Here is a 21,512-nt window from a genome sequence, read left to right on the forward strand (position 1 = left end):
CTGCGGCACCGCCTCCCCCCCGGCCGGGCGCCCCCCGGCCCGCCCCGCTCCCCACGGCATCCCCAGGGTCCCTCGCCCGGCGTCCCGGTCCCGCACCGTCCGTCCTTGTTCTCCGCGCAGCCTGCGCCGTGCCGTGCACACACCAGCCCCTCGCCATGTCCCCCGGCCCTTCTCTGCTCCCCCCTCGCCCTGTGCCCCTCATTCCCTCTGTGCGCCCCTAGCTACGTGCCCCGGTCCTTCCCCCTGCACCTCAGCATCTCACCCTGCACCCCAAAACCCCTCACCCCGCACCCCAGGACTTTGCTCGGTGCCCCCCTCTCTGTACACCCCTCACCATGCTCAGGGTCTCCCTGGGCAGGACAAGCTGTCCCTGGTGGGGACACCGACACCCCTGTCCCCCCCAACACCGGCAGAGGGATGGCAAGGTGACAGCCCCGCTCCAAAAGATGACATCCAGGGCGTCCCGCAGTCACCACTTCACTTCCCCATGTATCGCCCAAACCCCCTTCTCAGCTGATGGAGGAGAAGGGGCAGCGCTTTGCCGCTCCCCCTCCTGCTTTCGGGTGGGGGCTGGTGTTCTGGGGACCCCCACCCACACTTCCTTCTCCGCTCACACCTGGCAGCAGGGAGCCACCTCACACTGGGAGGCACTGGGCAGCTCCAGAGCCCCAGCAGCCCCGTCGCTGCCCCCATCCCTGCTCCTCCCAAAGGCTCCTGGGCAGACTCCAGAACGGGTAATTTTTTCACTATCAGCTATTTATACAAATACTGGAACTTCTAAGACGGGCGCTCTCCAAATATGGCATTTTGAAGTTTCAGCCAAATGGGGGAATGTTGACAAAGAGGAAAAAAGATATGTGTAAAAAATTATCCAGTTGGCATTTCTTCCCATTCATGAGCTAGCAAAACAGAGTCCCATTTTTACAAGCTTGATCTTTACAAGATTGTTTTGGTTTTTCAAAGCACTCAGAGGAGGGCTTGATGCAACCCTTTTTAGCTCCCAGCTCTGGCATTAATTGCTGGCTTGGACCGAGCCCTGGACTTGCTATTTACAGGGTGATTTGTCCCTCCCCTGGCACGGCGCATGGCACAAGCAAGATGTGCCCAGGAAAGTCGCTCTCTTTTTAACGTGGCTGCACATACATCTCCAGCGTGTATCGGCGCATGGAGCTGCAGCTGGGTTTAGTGTTTGAAAAAGGAAGCAAGAGCATCTGGGGGAATGTCCATGGATAACGCACGTGTTGGGCTTGGCTCTATGGAGCTGGCAGAAACCGGGCACGGGGGGAGGATGCCCGGGTCTGAGACAACCCTGTTAGATTACAAGGGGTTGGTGACTCCACATCCTCAGCCCGCTCCCCATCCTCACCTCTCTCCCCATCCTCACCTCTCTCCCCATCCTCACCTCACTCCCCATCCTCACCTCCTCTCCCCATCCTCACCCCTCTCCCCATCCTCACCCCTCTCCCCATCCTCACCTCCTCTCCCCATCCTCACCTCGCTCCCCATCCTCACCTCCTCTCCCCATCCTCACCTCCTCTCCCCATCCTCACCCTGCTCCCCATCCTCACCTCGCTCCCCATCCTCACCTCACTCCCCATCCTCACCTCTCTCCCCATCCTCACCCCTCTCCCCATCCTCACCTCACTCCCCATCCTCACCTCCTCTCCCCATCCTCACCCCTCTCCCCATCCTCACCTCCTCTCCCCATCCTCACCTCCTCTCCCCATCCTCACCCCTCTCCCCATCCTCACCCCTCTCCCCATCCTCACCTCCTCTCCCCATCCTCATCCCCCTCCCCATCCTCACCCCTCTCCCCATCCTCACCCCTCTCCCCATCCTCACCTCCTCTCCCCATCCTCACCCCTCTCCCCATCCTCACCCCTCTCCCCATCCTCACCTCACTCCCCATCCTCACCTCACTCCCCATCCTCACCCCTCTCCCTATCCTCACCCTGCTCCCCATCCTCATCCCCCTCCCCATCCTCACCCCTCTCCCCATCCTCACCTCTCTCCCCATCCTCACCTCCTCTCCCCATCCTCACCCCTCTCCCCATCCTCACCTCCTCTCCCCATCCTCACCCCTCTCCCCATCCTCACCCCTCTCCCCATCCTCACCTCCTCTCCCCATCCTCACCCCTCTCCCCATCCTCACCCCTCTCCCCATCCTCACCTCCTCTCCCCATCCTCACCCCTCTCCCCATCCTCACCTCCTCTCCCCATCCTCACCCCTCTCCCCATCCTCACCCCTCTCCCCATCCTCACCTCCTCTCCCCATCCTCACCCCTCTCCCCATCCTCACCTCCTCTCCCCATCCTCACCCCTCTCCCCATCCTCACCCCGCTCCCCCAGCAGCCCAGCGTGCACCCACCCGGCAGAGCTGGGCTCTGCGCTGGCTCCTGGGCACCAAAAGGGCAGCAGGACAGAGCCCCGGGGGTTTTACAGGGAATTCTCCCACAGATGGTCCTTCCTGGCACGTTCAGACCCTCTCCGCACCACCGTGCGCTGGAGGGGAGCACTCCCACCAGGGTCAAAGCGAGAAGCAGACAGACGCGCTGCCCACGGTGGGACAAACAGCCAGGCTGTCTCGAGGTGCCGAAGGGGCTTCCAAAATGCCATTTCTGATGGCTACTGTTTGGCACTTATATGAGAGTTTTCCTCCCGCTCCCAGACAGGAGAGCTCGGAGCCCTCCTCCCTTGCCAGGGAGCCGACTCGACTGGGGAGAGGAAGGGAGAGTCCCAGGCATTTCATCAAGGCAGGGGAAGTAACGTGGCTCGGTATCTTTGTCCCAGTTTTACAGCTGGAAAAGCTGAAGCACAGGGATGCTGGGTCCCGCACAGTCCTGACCCCCATCCCCTCTGCTCCACAGCCTCACCCCGAGCCCCCGCGGAACTGGAGACCCCGGCAGCACCCTCCGGCCCAGGGCTGGGCACCAGGGAAAGCATCCTCTGCCCTTGCCTGTCCCTGCCACCTGCCAGAAACGCTGGCCCAGCTCCCCACCTGCGCAGCCACCACGGGCAGGGGGAGGCAGAGCCGGCCCCGGAGAGACCCCACGGGTCAAGCAGCTGTTTAGAAAACTCTGGGAAAATATGTTCATACCACGGATCAGAGCAGCTCCTTTGGCTGTTGCTACAGAATAAACAATGGATATTTAAAAATACTTCTTTATACAGAGAGAGGGAGTTGGGATGGATTAGGGAAGATCCCTACTCGGGGAGCGCTGGGATGCAGCGAAGGAGCCGTGCAGCTCTCCTTGCACGTGGAGCCCACAGATGGGTTTGGAGGGAGGAAAGAGGTGTCCGAGCTGGTCCCAGACACATCCGAGGGGACACAGGGTCTGCCTGGCCGTGGCATTAGAGGGGTGAGATGGCACAAGAAGTAGAAAAGAAGTAAAAAGGAGGGGGTTTAGCAGCTCCTGGAGGATGCCTCATCACGGGGCATTTCCCCTGCGAGCGGAGCCGACCACCAGGGCGAGATGCCTCCAAGGTCCCAAACTCCTCCCAAGGCAACGCCGAGTGTGAGGGGCTGCGTGCCCCCCCGCAGGGTCAGGCTGCCCCACGCCAACGCCCAGCGCTGCCCTGGCAGAGAGCAGGATCGGTCCTTTAGACCAGGGGAGGATGGAGCAGGAGCTTCCTCAATCAAGGAGCTCAAATTCCCTTTTGCAGATTCCCAGGGAAATAACTTGGGATCATTCAGAGGCAGCTGGACACAAACCCACCTTTCTGTAGCTGGTGCAGTGGCGTAGCCTCCCATGCAGGGCAGGGGAACCTGCTTGGGCCGCCCCCGGCACCCTGAGCCCGTCTCAGGTCTGAATCACCCTCCCTGATCTTAAACAAAGTTTTCGCCTGCTGGCACTGCTGCTGAAGTGGATGTAAAGTCCCTGCGCTGCTTAATCCCCATCCGCATCCCTGTGGGGATGTGCCTGATCCCCCCCAGCCAGGCTGCACGCACACGGCATCCTAAGGAATCGTTTTGGGTCCACACACACGGCGCTGGTTCTGCTAATCCCCCTCACCGAGGGTGCGGGAGAGGCTCCATCCCAGACACATAAGGCAGATAAATCAGCGCCTGGCATTTAGCAGATAGAGGGGAGCTTGTGACGGCTGCAGGAGCTTGGCGGCCGCGGGCGCTGGCTCCTGCCTCGGGGCCACAAGGTGAGCCAGGGACTCAGTGGAGATGACCCTGTCACCCGCAAACTGGAGACCCAGAGCACAGCAGAGGTACCGCTGCACCCGTGGGGATGTGCATCGGGATGCGCCTGGCCGAGGGAGGACGGACCGTTTCCATCCGCCCAGGAGACGAATCCTGGGCAAGCGGTGCAGGAGCCTGTGCGCAGGCGGCTGGCGGGGAGGGGGGTGCCCGCTATCGCATCCCTGCCCAAGCTGCCAGGTATTAAGCACAGTTTAAATCCTCTGTCCCTCGTGTTCAATTCCTAATTGCATCTGTGAGCTCACGGAAGCTCGGCAGGCACCGAGCAGGGGCTGAGGCTTGGCGGGAGGAGAGGAGACACCGGGCAGCGAGAAGTAAGCGCCAGCTTTGCCTCCCAGCATCATTAAACACAGCACATTCAGACTCTGCCAAGGCTGAGCCGGGCTGATGCCACACTAGGATAAAACAAAAGCTTTTTATAGTTGGGAACTCTTGCTCTCTCCCCCCTGGCAGGCTGTTTGCATGCTCGCCGTTACAGAACGAGTGATAAAAGCCAGCACATGGCAGGAGTCACAGCAGCGTTGCTGCTTGCTGCCGTCACCGCTGTGGGGACACCGGCATCCCCCTCGCCCCGGGGTCTCACTGCTCTCCCCCTCGGCTCAGCCCTCCTCAGCTTCCCTGGAGCAGCAGAGGGTCAGGGAGCAAACCCGGGGCAGCAAGTGATGGCACTGAAGCTGCGGGCAGGACATTTGAGGGGTTTTTGCCTCTCCATCCCCTGCCCTGCCCCAGAGCCGGGGTGCAGGGAGCGGAGCAGGGGAGAGGCACCCGCAGAGATGCAGTTCAGCTTTGCACCAGTAAGAAACGGTGCCAGAGCCCTTCTTGAGCCAGGCTTGTGTTGCAAAGCGTTGCTGGTCCATGGAATTCAGAGCCAGGGCCGCGCTGGCGCAAGTCCGCAGCCCGGAGCAAAGGGCGAGGGCAGCCGGAGAGGTTCACCACCGCAGCCCGGGAGAGCTGCGAGCGCAGCACCTCTGGGATGGGCATCCCACCCCTGCAGCCTCATCAGCGCTCATTCCCCCACTAGGTTTCCAAAAAAGGTTTTCCCAAGAAACCAGACGCGCTCTAGGAACGTGACAGCCCCCTTCCTCCTGGCTTACAAGCCCCAGCCTTGCCAGAGCAGCCTGAGCGGCCACTGAAGCCCTCGAGAGCTTTCAGATATGATTTAGTGATGCAGAGCCCCGGGGAAGCACCCGGGCGGGTTCAGGGCAGCAGGCAGGCTCTGCAGGCAGGACCAGCACTGCTGAGAGCTGCCAGTCCACACCACGCAGGTCCCACCAGCCCAGGACCCCACAGCATCCCCGTCTGCACGAGGGCTCTGAGCCCGCCCTGCCCAGGCACCCCATGGTCCCCCACCACCCTGCGATGCTCCGTGGGCCTGAGACATCCCCTCGGCAGCAAAGCCACCTGGGCTCGGAGCCATCCACGACACAAAGCCACACGCCACAGAATGGCAGGGGTTGGCGGGGACCTCTGGAGATCACCCCGTCCCACCCCCGGCCAGAGCAGGGTCACCCACAGCAGGTGGCACAGGGACGCCTCCAGGCGGGTTTGGGATGTCTCCAGAGACGGAGACTCCCCCACCTCTCTGGGGAACCTGTTCCAGGGCTCTGCCACCCTCAAAGAAGTTTTTCCTCATGTTGAGATGGAATTTCCCATGTTCCAGTTTGTGCCTGTTGCCCCTTGTCCTGTCCCTGGGCACCACTGAGAAGAGTCTGTCCCCATCCTCCTGACACCCACCCTGTAGCTATTGCTGAGCGTTGATGAGATCCCCTCTGTCTGCTCTTCTCCAGGCTGAGCAGCCCCAGGGCTCTTGGCCTTTCCCCAGCAGAGAGATGCTCCAGTCCCTCATCATCCTCGTAGCCTCCGCTGGACCCTCTCCAGGAGTTCCTTGTCTTGAACTGGGGAGCCCAGAACTGGACACAGGACTCCAGATGTGCCCTCACCAGGGCAGAGCAGAGGGGGACCATGCCACGACCTGCACTAGAGCAAGCCACCAGCCCCCGCAAGGCTCCTGCCATGGAGCTGGCTGCCACCATGGTCCCACCACCTCCCTAGCCTCTGTTATTCCTCCCTCCCTGATCCATAAATGCCTCCCAGAGCATCCCAGCTCAGTGTTAACCCCCCCTGCCGGGTGGGCTGGCAGAGCCCAGGGGTGCGATGGGGCTGTCCTGGCTGCCGGGGTACACCCGGGGACGGCGCAGGAGGTCGGTGAGGACCGCGTGATGCTCTACACTCTGCCTAAGCAAGAGCTGCTCAAGGAGCACCATTTTACCCCGAATCCGTGGCTGCCCAGGGCTTGGCGGGGTGGGCACGGGGCCAGGCCAGGCGCTGGGCTTTTGCCAACGGGTCCTGCTCTGCCTTTAATGTCCGCAGCGGTAATTAGTCCGGGGCTCTCGGCACTGAGACTGCAGGAATAGTTTCCATATCGGACTCACCAATCTCGCTTTGAAGTTGTTTGGGATTATCTGTCATCGTGTTTCCTTGTCAGCACATAAACAGGCTGTGATGGAGCTTTAACCCGCTGGGTACTGCCTGTCCCGGGAAGGCTGGAGGAAGCTCTACATAAACTCTCAGCTCTATATCAACTCTCCAACCCCCGGTAAATGCCACCACAGCTCTGGGAGCGTCGCGGCAGCCAGGGCTCGGGCATAGGCAGCGGCAGGAAGGGGGAAAATACTCTGTCGGAACAATAAAAAATAATAAAAATGTGCCGTTTCACTGACTCTCATGCAAGCCTCTGCTTTTAGAGCTTGGGATAGTCAAGGCGTCTCAACATCCCACCCTACCTGCAAGGGGAAATGCACGTATCGCTCCTTTATGTGGGATTTCAGCAGACGCTTTTTGCTTTGCGTCTGGGGCAGCTTAAAACCATCCCCACGTCTCGTAGCTCCTTCCACCTGGCTGCTGCCCCAGCGCAGTGCTCTGCCGGGGGGGTTAATCCCGGTGCCCCCCCGGGCGCTGCCATCCCACTTCCCGCAGCAGTGGGGCCGGGAGCATGCCGGCAGGCTCCGAGCTCCCCCGTACTCGGGAGGGCGAGCGGCCGCCTCACACGCTCACATCCTGTTTTCCAAGCGAAGCTCCTGGGAGCAAACGCATGGATGATGATGAAAGAGGCAGAGCGTACCCTGGGTACCCAGGAGGTCACAGCCCGCTGCCGGCTGCCTGCGCAGGCAGGGCTGAGGTCGCTCCATTCGCTGTTTATTAGCCCGTTCCCACAGCGTTTTGCCCTGCGGACACACAGCTTCGGCGGAGGGAGCCCCCGGGGTGCCTTTGGGGGAGACAGAAGGGGCTGGAGGGGTGGGAAACCTGGGAAACGGTGACTGCAGCTTGGTACCCGCCGCGGTGGTGAGCAGCGTCGCTTCCCACCCGAGGGGAGATGGAGACGCAGATCTGGCTGCCGGGGCCGAGCCTGCCCTGGCTGGAGCAGGCAGCCCCCGGGGCCGCTCGCCATCCCGGGGCCGCGGCTCTTCCCGAGGCTACGGCAGCGTTGTGAGAAATAGGGAAAGGGGCACCGAGATCCTGAAACCCAGCCAGTGTCAAAGGCTACACTAAAGCAATCTCAGGTCCTCCTCCTGCCCCCCAAATCCCTGTGCAATTATGTTTTCAGATTTAAAAAAGAAAAAAAAAAAACAAACATAATCATAATAAAGCTGTTTTCTTTCCCATGCCGCTGCAGGGAGAGCCCGCGGCAGCCACAAGGGCAAAGCCTGTGGGCAGTTATTCCCCATTTCTGGCATGTTTCTAACACCTCGCGGCAGGGTTTTGTTTCTGCCATTTCCCACCTCCCTCCAGCCACAGGTACCCGGAGAGGAGAAGAGTCCTTGTGCTGCCGCCGGGGTCTGCAAAGGCTTTACAGAGGTTTTCACAACTCCCCCTCCATCGTTTCTGGTTTTCCTGGGGCTATTGCTAAAGAAAAACGGGGTGGGGGGGAAGGAGGGAGAAGTTTGCAACAACAGTGGTACGGATTTCACAAAAAGTGTGGAAACTGTCGTGAAAAAATGTCAGACGCAAAAATACCGCCCGAGAGTAGCTGTGCTTCCAGAGGGAGGTTTCCGAGGAAGAGGAGCGTCCCGCGGAGCATCCCCCTGACCCTGCTCTGCCCCTTCCCTGCCCTGGGAACCATCCCCTGGGGCTCCAAACCGTGTCCCCCGTGCCCGGCAGCGTCCCCGCTCCCCGGCGCTCCCGTCCCCTCCTGGGCCTGACCCCGCACCCATCCCACCCGGGCACGGGGTGTTTGCTTCCAGCCCGCGGTGTTTGCGGGGTGGGAAAACAACAACAACAACAACAACAACAAGGAGGAGGAGGAGGAGGAGGTCAGGTGCTTCCCCTCTGGCTCTGGCCATGGGCGCAGGGTGGCTCCCATGCCATGGCGGCTATTTTTAACCCGTGCATTCCTCCTGCCTCCCCGGCGTTTCTCAGAAACCTCCTTCTTGAGGGAAGCAAATGGGGAAAAGGTTCCTCCCCACCGGCTGCATCCCCCGAAGCTCGTGTCCGGGTGCTGGGAGAAGCGGCTGCCCAGCAGCCTGTCCCCTTGCCCACCCCACTGGGACGGAGCCCCCCGGGGCTGTGAGGGGCTCGGGGTCCCTCTGCCCTGGCAGGTGAAAATCCCAGCCCTGGCCTGGGAGCTGGGCGAGATTTCACAGCTCCAGGCGCCTTCACCGCTGCCCAGAGCCATCGCTCATGGCTCCCAGCCCGGCCCCGGCACCCACAGCTGGTTAAACCCCGCGGTGTCCCTTGGCAGGCGGGTGTCCCCATCGGCGCACAGTTCCCACCGCACTCCAGCTTTTACCCTTATGACACGAGCACGGTGAGCCCCCGTGGCTCCTGGGTGGGGAGAGACGAGAACATGAATGGGAAGGTCCTGCAGATGCAGCAAAAGGGAGGTGGGGGTGAGGAGGAGGAGGAGGAAGAGGAGGCAGAGGCCGGTTTCCAAACCCCAACTTTCAGGGGAAGGCAGAGCCCGCACCGGCAGCATCCCTGCCTGAGCATCCCGGTCCACAAAGGATCCGGCACGGCCACGGGGCACTGCCGAGGGCAGGGAATGAAAATCTTTCCCCATCCCGGGCGTTTCTGTGGTTGCGGAGGGAGCGGTGGCCGGCGCGGACAGGGCAGGGTGTCGTAAGAGCGGGGACGCTGCCAGCAGGAGCTGCCGGGCTGGCGGAGGTGCCCAGTCCCTCCCAGGGCAGGAACGGTCCAATTAATATTGTTTTTTTCCAACTGGTACATGGACCTTTTGGCTGCCAGAAGCGACCTGAAGCGTGAGCGAGGGGACTCCGGGTGCCGGGCCCCCTCCGCAGCCCGCCCAGCCCCGCTGCCCCTCGCCTGCTCCTGCCCTGGGGCAGAGCGCGGGATCCCTACCCAACAGATTGCTCACGGATGCTTTCCGTCTCCAGGGCAGCTTCCAGCCCCATCTATGGAGCAGGCTGGAGCCGGCTGGCACATGCGGGAAGGAGCAAATGTGTCCACTGGCACATGACAGGGCGATGCCGGGGGCTGTGCAAAGGGTGGGAGCTGATGGGCAGAAGCTCCAGAGATGCATCCCGGCTCCCAGGAGTCTGACTGGGTGCCGTTTGCTCTCCCTGCTCCATATTCCACCCCCTCCAGTCGTTCCTGCCAGGCTTTTCCCCCGCCAGCAGCCGGAGAGCCCAGGCCGTGGGTGCAGGAGGGTCCCCGCCGTCCCCGGGTGCGGGGCCGAGCTGGCTGCGGCTGCGAGCAGAGCCATGGCTCCTGCGAGACGCTGGTGCCAGGCGTGTGCCCTCACCGTGTCCACCCGCAGGGACGTCCCTGCCTCTGCCAAATTTCCTGTGTGAGAGTGTGAACCAAGTGTCAAGCCCCGGGGGTGCATTTTGGGGTGCTGAGCACCCCCAGCAAGTGCCAGCCCCGACCTGTGCCCAGGGGATGGGGACGCTGAGCCCGCCATGGTCCCACCGAGCCCTGGCGAGGGTTTTCCTGCCTGGGGGCTGCGGGCAGGGCGGGGATGCGCTTCCCACGGGCAGGATGGGCTTGTTTACCGGGGGCAACTTTTATCTGCACAAACAGCGGGCAAAGTGGATATGGGTTTGTCGTTATCTCCGCCGGCAATCAGAGGGGAATGTAAACACGGATGGGGTGGAAATGCCGCGGCACAGGGACATCCTCGCCGGGGGGTCACTGGGGTGGGCAGCAGCACCCGGGGACCACCATCACCCCATCCTGTGCGGGGGTGGAGGTGGGTTTCCCAGCCCTGGGAGAGCCGGGATGCAGCATCGGGCTGGAGAAGAGCCCTTCCCCGCGGGACCCCCGCAGCTGGGGAGATGATGGATGGGGCGAGACGAAAGCCGCCGGTCCCCGCTGCCCACCACACAGAAGTTTATCCTCCCCTCAGTTTATTTTCTTCCTGTCTGCAGCGAACCCCCCTGTAATGAGCAGCCCGGTTAGTATTGGTGGAAGTGCCGCCGGCGGTAGCCCGGGGCTGGGCAGGAACTGCCCCTCGCTGCCCGTCCCAGGGGGCTGCTCTCACGCCGGGGGCCGTGGGGCAGCGACGAAGGGGGCTATTCCCCACAGCAGCCCCCGGCCATCATGTGTGCCTTCAATATTTCACGACTTATAAGGTGTGTTTTCCAAGAGCCACAGGGAGATTTCCCCCCGGCCCAGAGCCTGCTAGGGGAGCAAGCGTTTTACAAAAAGCCAGCCCTGCTCAGCTAGAATGGTTTAAATGAGGTCGGGAGCAAAGACAGCGCGATTGCTGGTGAGCGGACGAAGGGAGGGACACCTACCAACGGCACTTCTGCTCCCGATTTAGAAGGCAATAAAGCGATAACCTGGTATCACAGGAGGATGACGAAGGGCTTTCCAGCCCTGTTCGCTGCCCAGGGAAAGGGCAGATAAAATGCCCTGGAGATGAACATACTGTGACCAGCGGGTGCTGGTGGCGTGGACAGGTGAAACCCAGGGCCCTGTGCCTCCTCCTGGCCTGCGGCGCAGGGCGGGCAGCACCGGCGCATCTCCTGACCCCCCCGGCCAGGAGCATCCCTGGTCCCTCGTGTGCTGCCAGGAGCACCGAGCTCTGGCAGGTGTGGGGATGGTGATGCCGTGATGGGGCTGGGAATCCTCCACCCCCCTTCATCTCTTTTCCTGGTGACTGTCGGTGCCGTCCCCATGCACAGAACTGCAGAGAAATGCCAGACACCCCAGCAACCGGCGGCACAGGGGTCCTGCCCCCCCAAGACATCACTGATTTATTGCCCGGGGCTGGTTGTGCCCTGGCCCTGGGTCCAGGTGGTTTCCCCTTTCTTTCTTCTTGCTTTTTTTTCTTTTTTTAATCTCCAGCCTGTGTGGGAAATGGGAGACAGAGACGGATGAGGAGGAAAGGCTATTGTTCAGGCTCTGGGCTGTGCATCCCGGAGCGGCTCAGCTCGGTGCCAGCGGGTTTCTGGGGAGGTCTCTGCCACGGGGAGATGGTATCAGCAGGTCGCTGCCAATCCCGGGGGAGCAGCGTGTTCTCCTCCGTGGGCTGGAGCCCTGCACGGCTCAGCCGCCGCAGCAAGAGCTGAGCACCCGCATCCTCGGTCCAGGACAGGCACTGGCCATCTCGCGCCGCCTGGCTCTGCGGCAGCATTTCGGGGTCTCCTGGGCACCCCAGGTGCTGTGTGGGAGCGCCCCCCCCTCGATGGGGACGTGCCTGTGGGTCTCACAGCGTGGAGAAGGCGTCTGCAGAACAGAACGGGTCCGGTCCCCTGAAAGGGCATCTCCAGAAAGGGCATTTCATGGGATTTTGAACACCCCAGAGGGTTTCCCCCCACACTTGCTGCTGCAGCCAGCCCTTGCCCACACCCTGACCCCGGGCGCGGAGGGCAGACATCCCAGTGAAGCCCCTGCTCCCCCCCAAGCCAGGATGTGCCCTTAAACCCTGACCTCCCCCCCGGCTCCTTGACCCTGTAATGGTCCATTCTCTGGGAGGAGGAGGAGGAAATGGCCACAGACCTTGTTATTCGGCGGCGGGAGCCTCGCTGGGTTGGGGGTCACTGCTGATGTCATTCCCCACAGCCGGATATGTTATTTTCCTGCCCCAGCGCCCGGTAATCGATTCAGCAGCTGGCACAGGGCAGGGGCTGCCTGCCTGGCACCTCAGCCTGACCGGCGTCTCGGGGGTCCTCAGGGGGCACCACAGCCTGCCCAGGGTCCCGGAGGTCCTTGGGGGGCACCACAGCCTGCTTGGGGTGCCAAGCGTCCGTGGGGAGCAGACCCCTCAAAGCACCCCTCTCCATCCCCCAGCCTGGCAGGAGACCCCCACGCTGGTCACAGAGATGCTGCCCTGGAGAAAGGGCTCGGAGCCCCCCAGGGACCCCCAGCGCCCCAGGGCTGGACCGCGGCTCCTCAGGGATGAGCTTTCATCCCCCAGGGATGGGGCAGTGGCTGGGGGGCTGTGGGAGCTGGCTCAGCCAGCGGGGCTGGGGGTTGCCCGAGCCAGGAGTGGGTCGAAGCAGGCAGGGAAGGAGGGAGGGCAGCGAGGTGCTGCTGGTTTGGCCGTGCCCGGCTGCAGGCCCTGGGCCAGGGTCCGGCTCGGCGTGCGGCTGCCGAGCTCCATCTGTTGGAGCCAGGATGTTGGAGGGGTTTGGGCAGGACAAGAGCCTGTCATTGCCACAGCCCCGGCCACCACCACCATTCACCAACGCTGCCAAAATGCTGCCGAAACGCGGATGGGCATCAGCTGCCTCGTGCAGAGCATCGGGCTGGGGTGGTGGGGGCACTGGTGGGGGTCTGCCCCCTTCCCGGCCGTGCCACCCCTCTGACAAGCTCAGGGAGCCCCTCTCCCTCCATCCGGCAGGCAGGGCTGAGCTGCTGGCACTCATCACACTTGTGAGCAGGGTGGTGCTGCGGGGGGGAGCGGGGTCTGCCCAGCCCAAGGATGCTCGGAGAGGCTTTGCACTGGGGCTCCATCCCGGGCATCCCAGCTCTGCCCCCCGCCCAGCCTGGGGCTCTGGCACAGCAAGTCCAGCCCACCCCGCTGTTCTCCCTCTGCACTTCAGCTTCTCTTTACATGGTTTATTTAATAGAATTTTAAGAAAAAAACTATTTTTTTTACCACCCCTAGGCCCGAACAGCCCAGCCAGAGCAGTCCTGCTGAGGGTCTGTCCCAGCACCCCACCCGGGGCATGGCATGGGGGGTGCCGGACATGTGTGCAGGCACTGTGTGGCCCCCTTGGCCGGTCCCACGTTTGCTCCGAGCCCCCCCGGAGGTGGCAGAGCCATTTGGGATGGGGGTCTGCCACCCAGGGGGGATGACATCTGTCCCAACAATGTTCACACCAGGACCACCCGGGACCTCCCAGAGCGGCCACCCCGGCTGCAGCCCCACGTGGGGCAGGTGGGGGTCACCAAGCGGAGGGGGCATCCCCGGGGTGGGGTACACAGAGGGCCGGGACCCCCGTGGGGAGGAGGCAGCGCTGTCAGCATCCCCCCGTGGGGTCACTGCAGGGCGCTGGGTGCACAGGGTGGGGGGGCAGGGGGCAACGCGCCCCCTGGGAATGGAGGGGCACAGAGGGTGGGTGCCCCGGAGGGGGAACGGGACCGGGGAGCACAGGGGGTGGGTGCCCCGGAGGGGGAACGGGACCGGGGGGCACAGGGACTGAGTGCCCGGGGAGGGGGGGAACGAGACCGGGGAGCACAGGGGGTGAGTTCCTCGCGGGGGGAACATGGAATCGGGGGGCACAGGGGGTGAGTGCCCCGGGGGTTGAACAGGACCGGGAGGGCACAGGGGGTGAGTGCCCCGGGGGTTGAACAGGACCGGGAGGGCACAGGGGGTGAGTGCCCCGGGGGTTGAAGGGGCCCGGGGGGGCACAGGGGGTGGGTGCTCCGGAGAGGGCGGAACGCGACCGGGGGGCAGAAGGACCCGTCGTGCGCCCGGGCGCGCCCCGCCACGCCCAGGCCCCGCCCCCTTCAGACCAAACCCCGCCCATGCCCCGCCTCATCCCAAGCCACGCCCCGTCTCCACAGAAGCTCCGCCCCCTGCCCAGCCTCCGACCAGTCCCCGCCCCGCTCTGCCCAAGCCCCGCCCCTGCCCCGCCCCTCGCTGTGTTTCCCGTCGCCCCCCGCGGCGGAAGGGGCGTGTCCCGGGCCGGAAGCGACGGGCAGGGCGGGCAGGGCGGCGGCACCAGCAGCGGCAGCGTCCGGTCCCGGTGCCATGTCGGGCCGCTGCTGCCAGGGGCAGACGCCCAGTCGCGACATCCCGGGCCCCGGCAAGCGCCTCGCCCTGCCCGACGGCGCCCCGCTGCCGCCCGGCGACTACAGCACCACGCCGGGGGGCACCGTCTTTGGGACCACGCCGGGCGGTGAGCGGCGGGCCGCGGCCGGGCCTCGCCCTGAGGCGGGGCCGGGGGGGGGGGATGCTCGATCGCGAGCCCGGCGGGTGCGGAACCGGACGGGCCCCTGTTCGGGGCTGGGAGTGTCCGGGGGGAGCCCCTTGTGCCGGCTGGGCCGGGTCCCCCCGGGCCGGGCATTTCCCCGGAGCTCGGCCGGTGCGGTGCCGGGGGGGGGACAACGAGGGAGCCGGGGGGTTTCCACCCGCCCCGGTGCAGCGGGACAGCAGCTGCCTGGGTGTCCGTGCTGGAAAACAAGGCGGGTCGTGCTGCTGGGGCGCCTTGCAGGCAGCAAACCCATCCTCTGCTTTGGGTTACTTATTAATTCTCATATTTGCAGTTTCCCCTGGCAGTCAATAAACCCTGGGCCTCTTTTTTTTTCCTCCTCCCAAGTTGCGCGAACATCTCAAAGCGCGGTGCTGCGCCGCACAAAGAGCGGGCTGGTTCCCTCTGCCTTTGCTGCAGACTCGCCATGCTGCGTGTGACTACCGGGGTGGTATCTCTTAGGAATTTCATCTAAAAATAAGAATAAACTGATTGTGGGTGTTCGCTGTGCTCGCTGCTTGCTCTCAGCGGAGGCAGCTGCGGGGGGCTGTGAGCACCCAGCCCGTACGTGTGGCGTTCATCTTAGAGACACCTCATGCATCTTCTATGTCCACATGCTGCAGCAGGGATGTAACGTACAAAGGGCTTGTCCATCTGAAAGGTTTTGCCTCCACGTCGCGTGCTGGAGCGTCTGTTTATTTTGAGTAGTTTGGCTTTCGAGACACGCGGCTGCTGTTCCGGATGATGACACCGGCCACCAGATCGGTTGGGGGTATTTCCAGTTACGGCAGCTGCCCGCGCTCCCGCAGATTGGTGCTTTGAGGTCATTTTTTTCCATACCTTTAGTAATTTTTTTTTTTCCCTTTGTGCTGCTACATAAAAGAGCAATGTGAGCAGCTGCAATGATGAAACTGTACTTGAAGTTCAGCCAAAAGAACAAACTAAATGGGAGGCGGTGGATGATGTTTTGCTCGTCCCTCAGACCTTCTTGTCTCTTTACAACACAATACGTAAGGGGTTAAATTCGGAGAAGGGGGGAAGTCAGCATTGCTGACTCACTTGTTTTTTTGTGTTTGCGCAGAAAAGCTTGGTTGGGGAACTGAATTTCTAGTGTTATTTTTGCCATATGTTCTCTCTTCTCTGAAAGCAGCCAATAACTGAAGTACTTAAATAGCACTTGCAGTAATTACGCCATGAAAGATAGGAGAATGACTTTCTCAGCTATATTCACGCGCTCCGAATAACAGAATAGAAACGAACAATTAACAGCGCTGTACGGTGTAATGAGCCTGCCCGGATGATCGTCTCTGGAGAGTTAATGAATATCTAGAGCGTGGAGGAGAAAAACACAAATGGTGTTTATTGTTCGGGTGTGTGCACCTGGCAAAACCCACAGTGCTCTCGTGACTGGGCGGCTTGTTGGGCTGTCCCCAGCCCGTGTGAGGACACCTCGTCCGGGCGCTGGCCCTTTGGGTGCTAAAAGGAGGAATGATTTAAAACTCCTGCAGGACTTGGGTGGTTGGTCTGCCTTCATGGTCGCTATTGCCAAGAATTCCTTGTCCTCTACAGTCTGGAAGAGCTCTCGTGAAAACATTATCAGCGCATTTCGCAGCAAACTCCCCGGATCAATGCACTGAAGAGTCACTTTAAATATTGCAGGGCCAATGCAGCTTGGGCTCGGAGAGTCTGTGCATCCTGGGCCGTGCTTTCTTCGTCTGTTTTCTGCTAACCCATGTAGCCTCTCATTCAGGCAGGATACTTTGCATTACTCCTTTGCATATAAGCCCAGACTGCTGTGAAAATAAATAATGTTGTGTTTCAGAAACACTAATTTTAGGTCCTTGCGTTGAAAATGTTCAATGTACGTAGCCCCCTGAAAAAGTCAGATTTCCTGTGAAGCAGTAGGTTAAATCTGAAGAATCAGAAGAAAGAAGCAAATCAAGTTTTTGTTGTGCGTTTTGTCGTGCTCTGACTAATTTCGGAGAAGAATTGAGGGCTGTCATCGCTGAAGTCATCCCTTTGGCTGTAGGCAGCGCTGGGGATGTGAGTGATGGAAAAAGGGCTGGGTGCCAGGACTAGAAACCCACGGCGGCAGTGCTGGGTGGCTGAAGGCTTTGGGAAAGGTGGTGCTCCACGGCGATAGTGTGCCGAGCTGTGTGTGCCTAACAGCCACGCTTACTGACTTGGAAAGAGCCAGGAACATTTGCTTTTCCAGTCGTTGGGCACTGGTGGATCGGCTTTTTCATTGCCGCCGTTACTCTGGGCTGTCTTTGCTGCTTGTGGTCAAATACACAAGCTTTTCCTCATAATATTTTTCGCTCTGCCCCATACCGAGATGAAGTTCTCTGGGCAGGTTGCTTTTGAGTCTCCAGAAGTGTTGGAAGTGACGCCCTAAAAATGCAGTTTGGGTAAAAGGGGCCCTTCCGAGGAGGGCACAGCCACGCGTTGGGATGCTCTGAAGCATCCTCCCTCTAATCCCAGTAGCAGGGGAGCGGCACAGCCCACTGTGGGGCTGATGTGAGCGAACAGAGTTTCGCTCTGGTTTCTGAGCCTTGGTTTGGCGCCAGCAATCGGAGGAAAGGACTCGATTTTTCCTTTTTCAGCTGCCTTCACAGCTCTCTTTAGGCTCCGTGATTCCCCCTGGAAAGGAAGGAATTCCCTGTCTTCAGTGCTGTTTTTCTTACAGCAGTCAGCAGATGATAAATAAAACAGTATAAAGGAGCACGGAGGAGCGTGTAAGAGGTGATGTGACCTTTAAGCGTAGTCTATTCTCAGTATTCCCTTTGTGCCCGTCCTGGCTCCTCGCCCGCTGGCCGAGGGCACACACAGACATTGTCTTTAAGCAAAGCCCACGTGCAGCAGGATCTGGGGAGTCCTGCCAGCTCCGTTGGTCACAAACCGAGGTGCGCGCGGTGTTTGCCACGAGCAGTGCGGGGTGGGTGGCGATCTGATGCTTGCAGCGCCTGTCGCACCCGGAGCTGCCACCGGAGCTGCTGGCTCGGCCAGTGAGGTGGTGGCCCTTGGGATGGGATGGGGATGGAGCAGCACAGCTCAGGGTGCCTGCGCTCCGTCAGGGAGCGGGGAAGGAGCCAAGGTGTTGTACTGGAGACTTCAAACCTAGTGCTTCATTCTGATGGAAATACTCAAAGTGATCCAAATTCTCATCCCACTTCCCAAGTCGCACAGCGAGGCACTCGGGTGTCGAAGCCGTGGTATAACCAAGGCTTCCCAGGAGCAAAGCAGGTCCATGGCGTGTAGTCTTTCCTTCTAAATACCCTCACAACAGGCGGAGAACTGCTGTTAACTCAGCTTTAGGTGTTGGAAGGAGCCCATTTATGGCCTCGGGCCGTGCCTGTTGACAGCCGAGGCTGCTCTGGCCCCACTTTCGTAAGCCCTGGGCATGTGACTGTCAGAGGAACGTGAACCAGGCGTGGAAGGTCTTGTCCGCCTGAACTGTGCTCCCAATACCCGGTACGTGAGCTGCAGTTCTAGGAAGCCCCGTCCTCGCCTCTGCGAACCTCCCAGGAATTTAACGCTTGACTCACGGACTTCTCAAATCCAGCGAACTGCTAGAGCACGGTTCTCGAGTGGGTTTGGTCTCCCCTTGGATCTAGTGAAGCAACTCAAATTCACAGTCTTTCAGGGAAAAGGTTGGCAGCATTCTGGGAGCTCGTTAGCAGAACTTTCTTGAAACCTGATATCAAGCAACATTATTTTATAGCCACGCTTCAAAATAAAACAAGTTTAATGTTCCCAGACAGATGTTTACGGGAGGTTGTTTCCCTGTACGTGTGTATCTTTAGCTCAAGTGTTTCAGGGAGTACACAAGGAGAAGTTGCTTTTCCCTCTTGCTGGAGCCAGAGCAGAGCAGTGATCCAGAGAAGGGGTTTGCCGGGTTCCTCGTGGGCAAAGAAAAAGCTGATTTTTTTATTATTTTTTTTTTAGTACTTTCTGGGTTAAGGCTGCGGTTTGTTTGGAGGAATCCCTTTTTTGCGTGTGGTTTTTGAGCTCTTTCCAATGCAATTCCTTTGTAAGGAACAGGCCGTTCAGGCCAGCGGTATTCCTAGAAATCCATGCCTGGAGCTGCTCTGTGGCTCCTGCCGAGGCTTGCGTAGGGCAGGGAGAGTAGGCTGCGGTCTGGATAACGGTTAAAACAGATGGGCGTCAACAACTGCCTGTATTCAAGTCTTCTGAAAGGTACGTTCTTGGCCGCAAAAGCCTGGGCAGGAATTCCTGCTGGGCGGTGACAGAGGGAGGCGCTGCCACGTCCTGTTACCTGGTGTGTGCGCGTGTGTCTGTCCACGGTTCTCAGGTTCTCAGCCCCTGACGGCACGGAAAAGGCTGTTATGTTTGCAAGCAGAAATTAAATTCAACTTACTCTGTTTCCTTTGGGTGGTGTTGGGACCTTGAGTTAGGCAGCAGGGGCTGGATCTGTCGCATGCAGCGTCGGTCTGGGGTTTGGAGCCGCGTGCTCTCTCCGTGCAGCACACCGGTAGCGTTGGCTGGTACTTGGGTACCTGTTGCTTTCGTACCTTTTTCTGGCAAATAATGTTAATGGTATCGGGTTTTCTTGTAAGGTAGCACAAAATGAACAGAGTACGTGCTAAATAATAGGTATCACTTTAAAGATGACTCCTGCTGTTGCTTTACACATCCAGTGGGAAGATGGCCCAGCTGTTTTTCGTGCATCAAAATGCTAAAAACTGACTGTTCTTGTCTCCCCTCCTCCCCCAGGTACCAGGATTATTTATGATCGAAAATTTTTGATGGAGTGCCGCAATTCTCCAGTTGCCAAAACACCACCTTCTGACCTTCCGGACATTCCAGGTGTTACAAGCCCAAATGTGGAGGAGTTGAAGATTGAGAACAACCATGTCCAAAACTGTGATGAGAAAGTGAGCACAGGTGAGCGCACGCAAAAACCCAGTGAAGTGCAGCGCTGGTTCCTAGAAATAGCGAAGTTTACACGGGGACCAGAGCCAGGAGATCCCTCTGAGCTGTGCTCAATACCCTGATATCTTCTTGCAAAATCAAAGTGTGCTTGATGTTAGTAGGTAATTCGGTGCATGTGGTTGTTAGGTTCTGCTGTGGTCCCTGGTGATGTGACTCTCTTCAATTAGTCAAATATAATTTGTTACAACCACTTAATTCTCATTAATTTAGCGTGTGGGAAGACGCTACTGGATTAATAAATAATCCTGTGGTGGGAGAGCGGGGGCAGCTGTTGCTGCCTCTCTCTGCCCTGGACCATTTTGCAGCTGCGTTGCATTTTTCCAGCAGATCAGATTACAGCCCCCAGCGGGCTTTGTTTGGGGTTGTTAATATCAGCCTGGTTTTTGACACTGAGGCTTCTGGTGTAGAAGGAGCTCCGTTTCGTAGCTAGGATGTAATCCCTGATTCGCGTGTGCCAATTATCCAGTACCCATTGCTGTCTTAGGGGGGTCAGCACAAGCCGGCAGGTGTCCGTAAGACAGCGCGGTAGAGTCAGTCCCCGGGAGAAGAGAGGCCACTGGCCGCTCTGTGCACATCAGCACGTAACTGAAGGCGCTGTAGTGGCAACGTGAGCAAGTATTGCTCTTGAACGGGTCTTTTTAAAGCTATGGGAGATCACTTCATGAAGCAACCTGAAACTACCAAGTACGATTATTTATCTTCTCTCTAAAAATAAAGATCTGAACGCTCGTTAGCTGGCTCCCATGCTCACTCTGAGCAAAATCTTTCCAGAGTCAATATTGCTTAATGTTTTCTATTGCACGCTGTTGTGACCTTCAGTGGCTCACTGGCTTCTCTGGCGACGCGAGAGGCAGGCAGCGTGCTGGATGCCAGCCTGGTTGTGACTTTTCCCGGGGAAGAGTCCTTGGGAAGAGACGAGCGCTGCTGACGCCGGCGTCCTGGCCAGCAGCAGTGTGGGAGCAGCTGTAGGATAATAAGCTGTGAAATGTGCATTTGTGTCTTGGGTAACAGAAATTTGTACCATTGACTGTCACCAACATTATTCTTTACACTCCTTTTTACAAGGAAATTGTTTTTTTTTTTTTCCTTTAAATTACTTAAAGGGTGTGTCCTCTACTTCTGCTCTTGTCTGAGTGAGCTCCCCTCTATGGACAGAGTTTATGTTTTGCGTGTACAAGATGGTTTTCGTATCAAACTTGATGCCCGAATGCAGATTTTTAAGTCCAAACTGCCACACTTCTGAAGCACAGCTGACGGTTGTTTCTTCAATAAAATATTTGGTATTTAATGAAACTTTGAAGACTAATTCTTGGGTTTTTTGTCCCTCTGAACAGGTGAGGAAGAGCAGTTTGACATGGACATCTAAAGCACGTGCCCTGAGAGTGCTTATCCAGTGAAGAACCAGGACCTTGTCTTGAGGATCCCCACCAGCCAGGCTTAAAAGCAGCCCATGCCTTGAGTGCCTTCCTGCTTCCTGGGCAAGGCCGTCTATTCCCCTCCGAGGACGGAGCGCGTCCTGTTTCGGGGCTGAGCCTCGGCCCCTCCGTCCGGCTGCGACCGCGGGCGCAGCCCCTGCCGAGGACGGGCCTTGGAGTGCCGGAGGAGACACTCTCAATGATTGGTTTTGTTTCCAGTTTTATGCTTTTGTTAATCATTTTAATACTGTAAAAGTTACAGAAATGCAATATAAGGGAGAAATAAAAATCATTTTGAGTCTCCTGGTTTGGAGATTACTGCAATAAATACGGCTTCTGTCCTTCATTCCAGCAAGAAACTACCAACCCGTTGCAGAAAAATCCGTGGGGTGGTCCTGTGTTGTATAGATTTCAGATAAACACCGTGCTTTTGGGTTTCCCCTGAAAGACAAAGGCTGAGAGGCCTTAACCCCTCCTGGCAGAACATCTGCCTGTGTCCCCCGTGCAGCACCCGGGCACGGCAGCAAGTTTCAGTGGGCTCTGAGCCTGATTCCAGAA

At 59.3% G+C, this 21,512-nt stretch overlaps 1 protein-coding gene across 1 annotated transcript; it reads left to right on the forward strand.

Moving 5' to 3' along the window:
* Nucleotides 1-14,271: 14,271 nt before the first annotated feature.
* On the forward strand, nucleotides 14,272-21,282 carry EIF4EBP1 (eukaryotic translation initiation factor 4E binding protein 1). The gene is made up of 3 exons (XM_074563757.1): nucleotides 14,272-14,514; nucleotides 19,321-19,491; nucleotides 20,874-21,282. The coding sequence occupies exons 1-3, from the start codon at nucleotides 14,367-14,369 to the stop codon at nucleotides 20,903-20,905; spliced, it is 351 nt and encodes a 116-aa protein (XP_074419858.1). The 5' UTR covers nucleotides 14,272-14,366; the 3' UTR covers nucleotides 20,906-21,282.
* Nucleotides 21,283-21,512: the final 230 nt, after the last annotated feature.

Source organism: Larus michahellis, chromosome 20, assembly GCF_964199755.1.
Source record: "Larus michahellis chromosome 20, bLarMic1.1, whole genome shotgun sequence".
Classification (NCBI taxonomy): Eukaryota; Metazoa; Chordata; class Aves; order Charadriiformes; family Laridae; genus Larus; species Larus michahellis.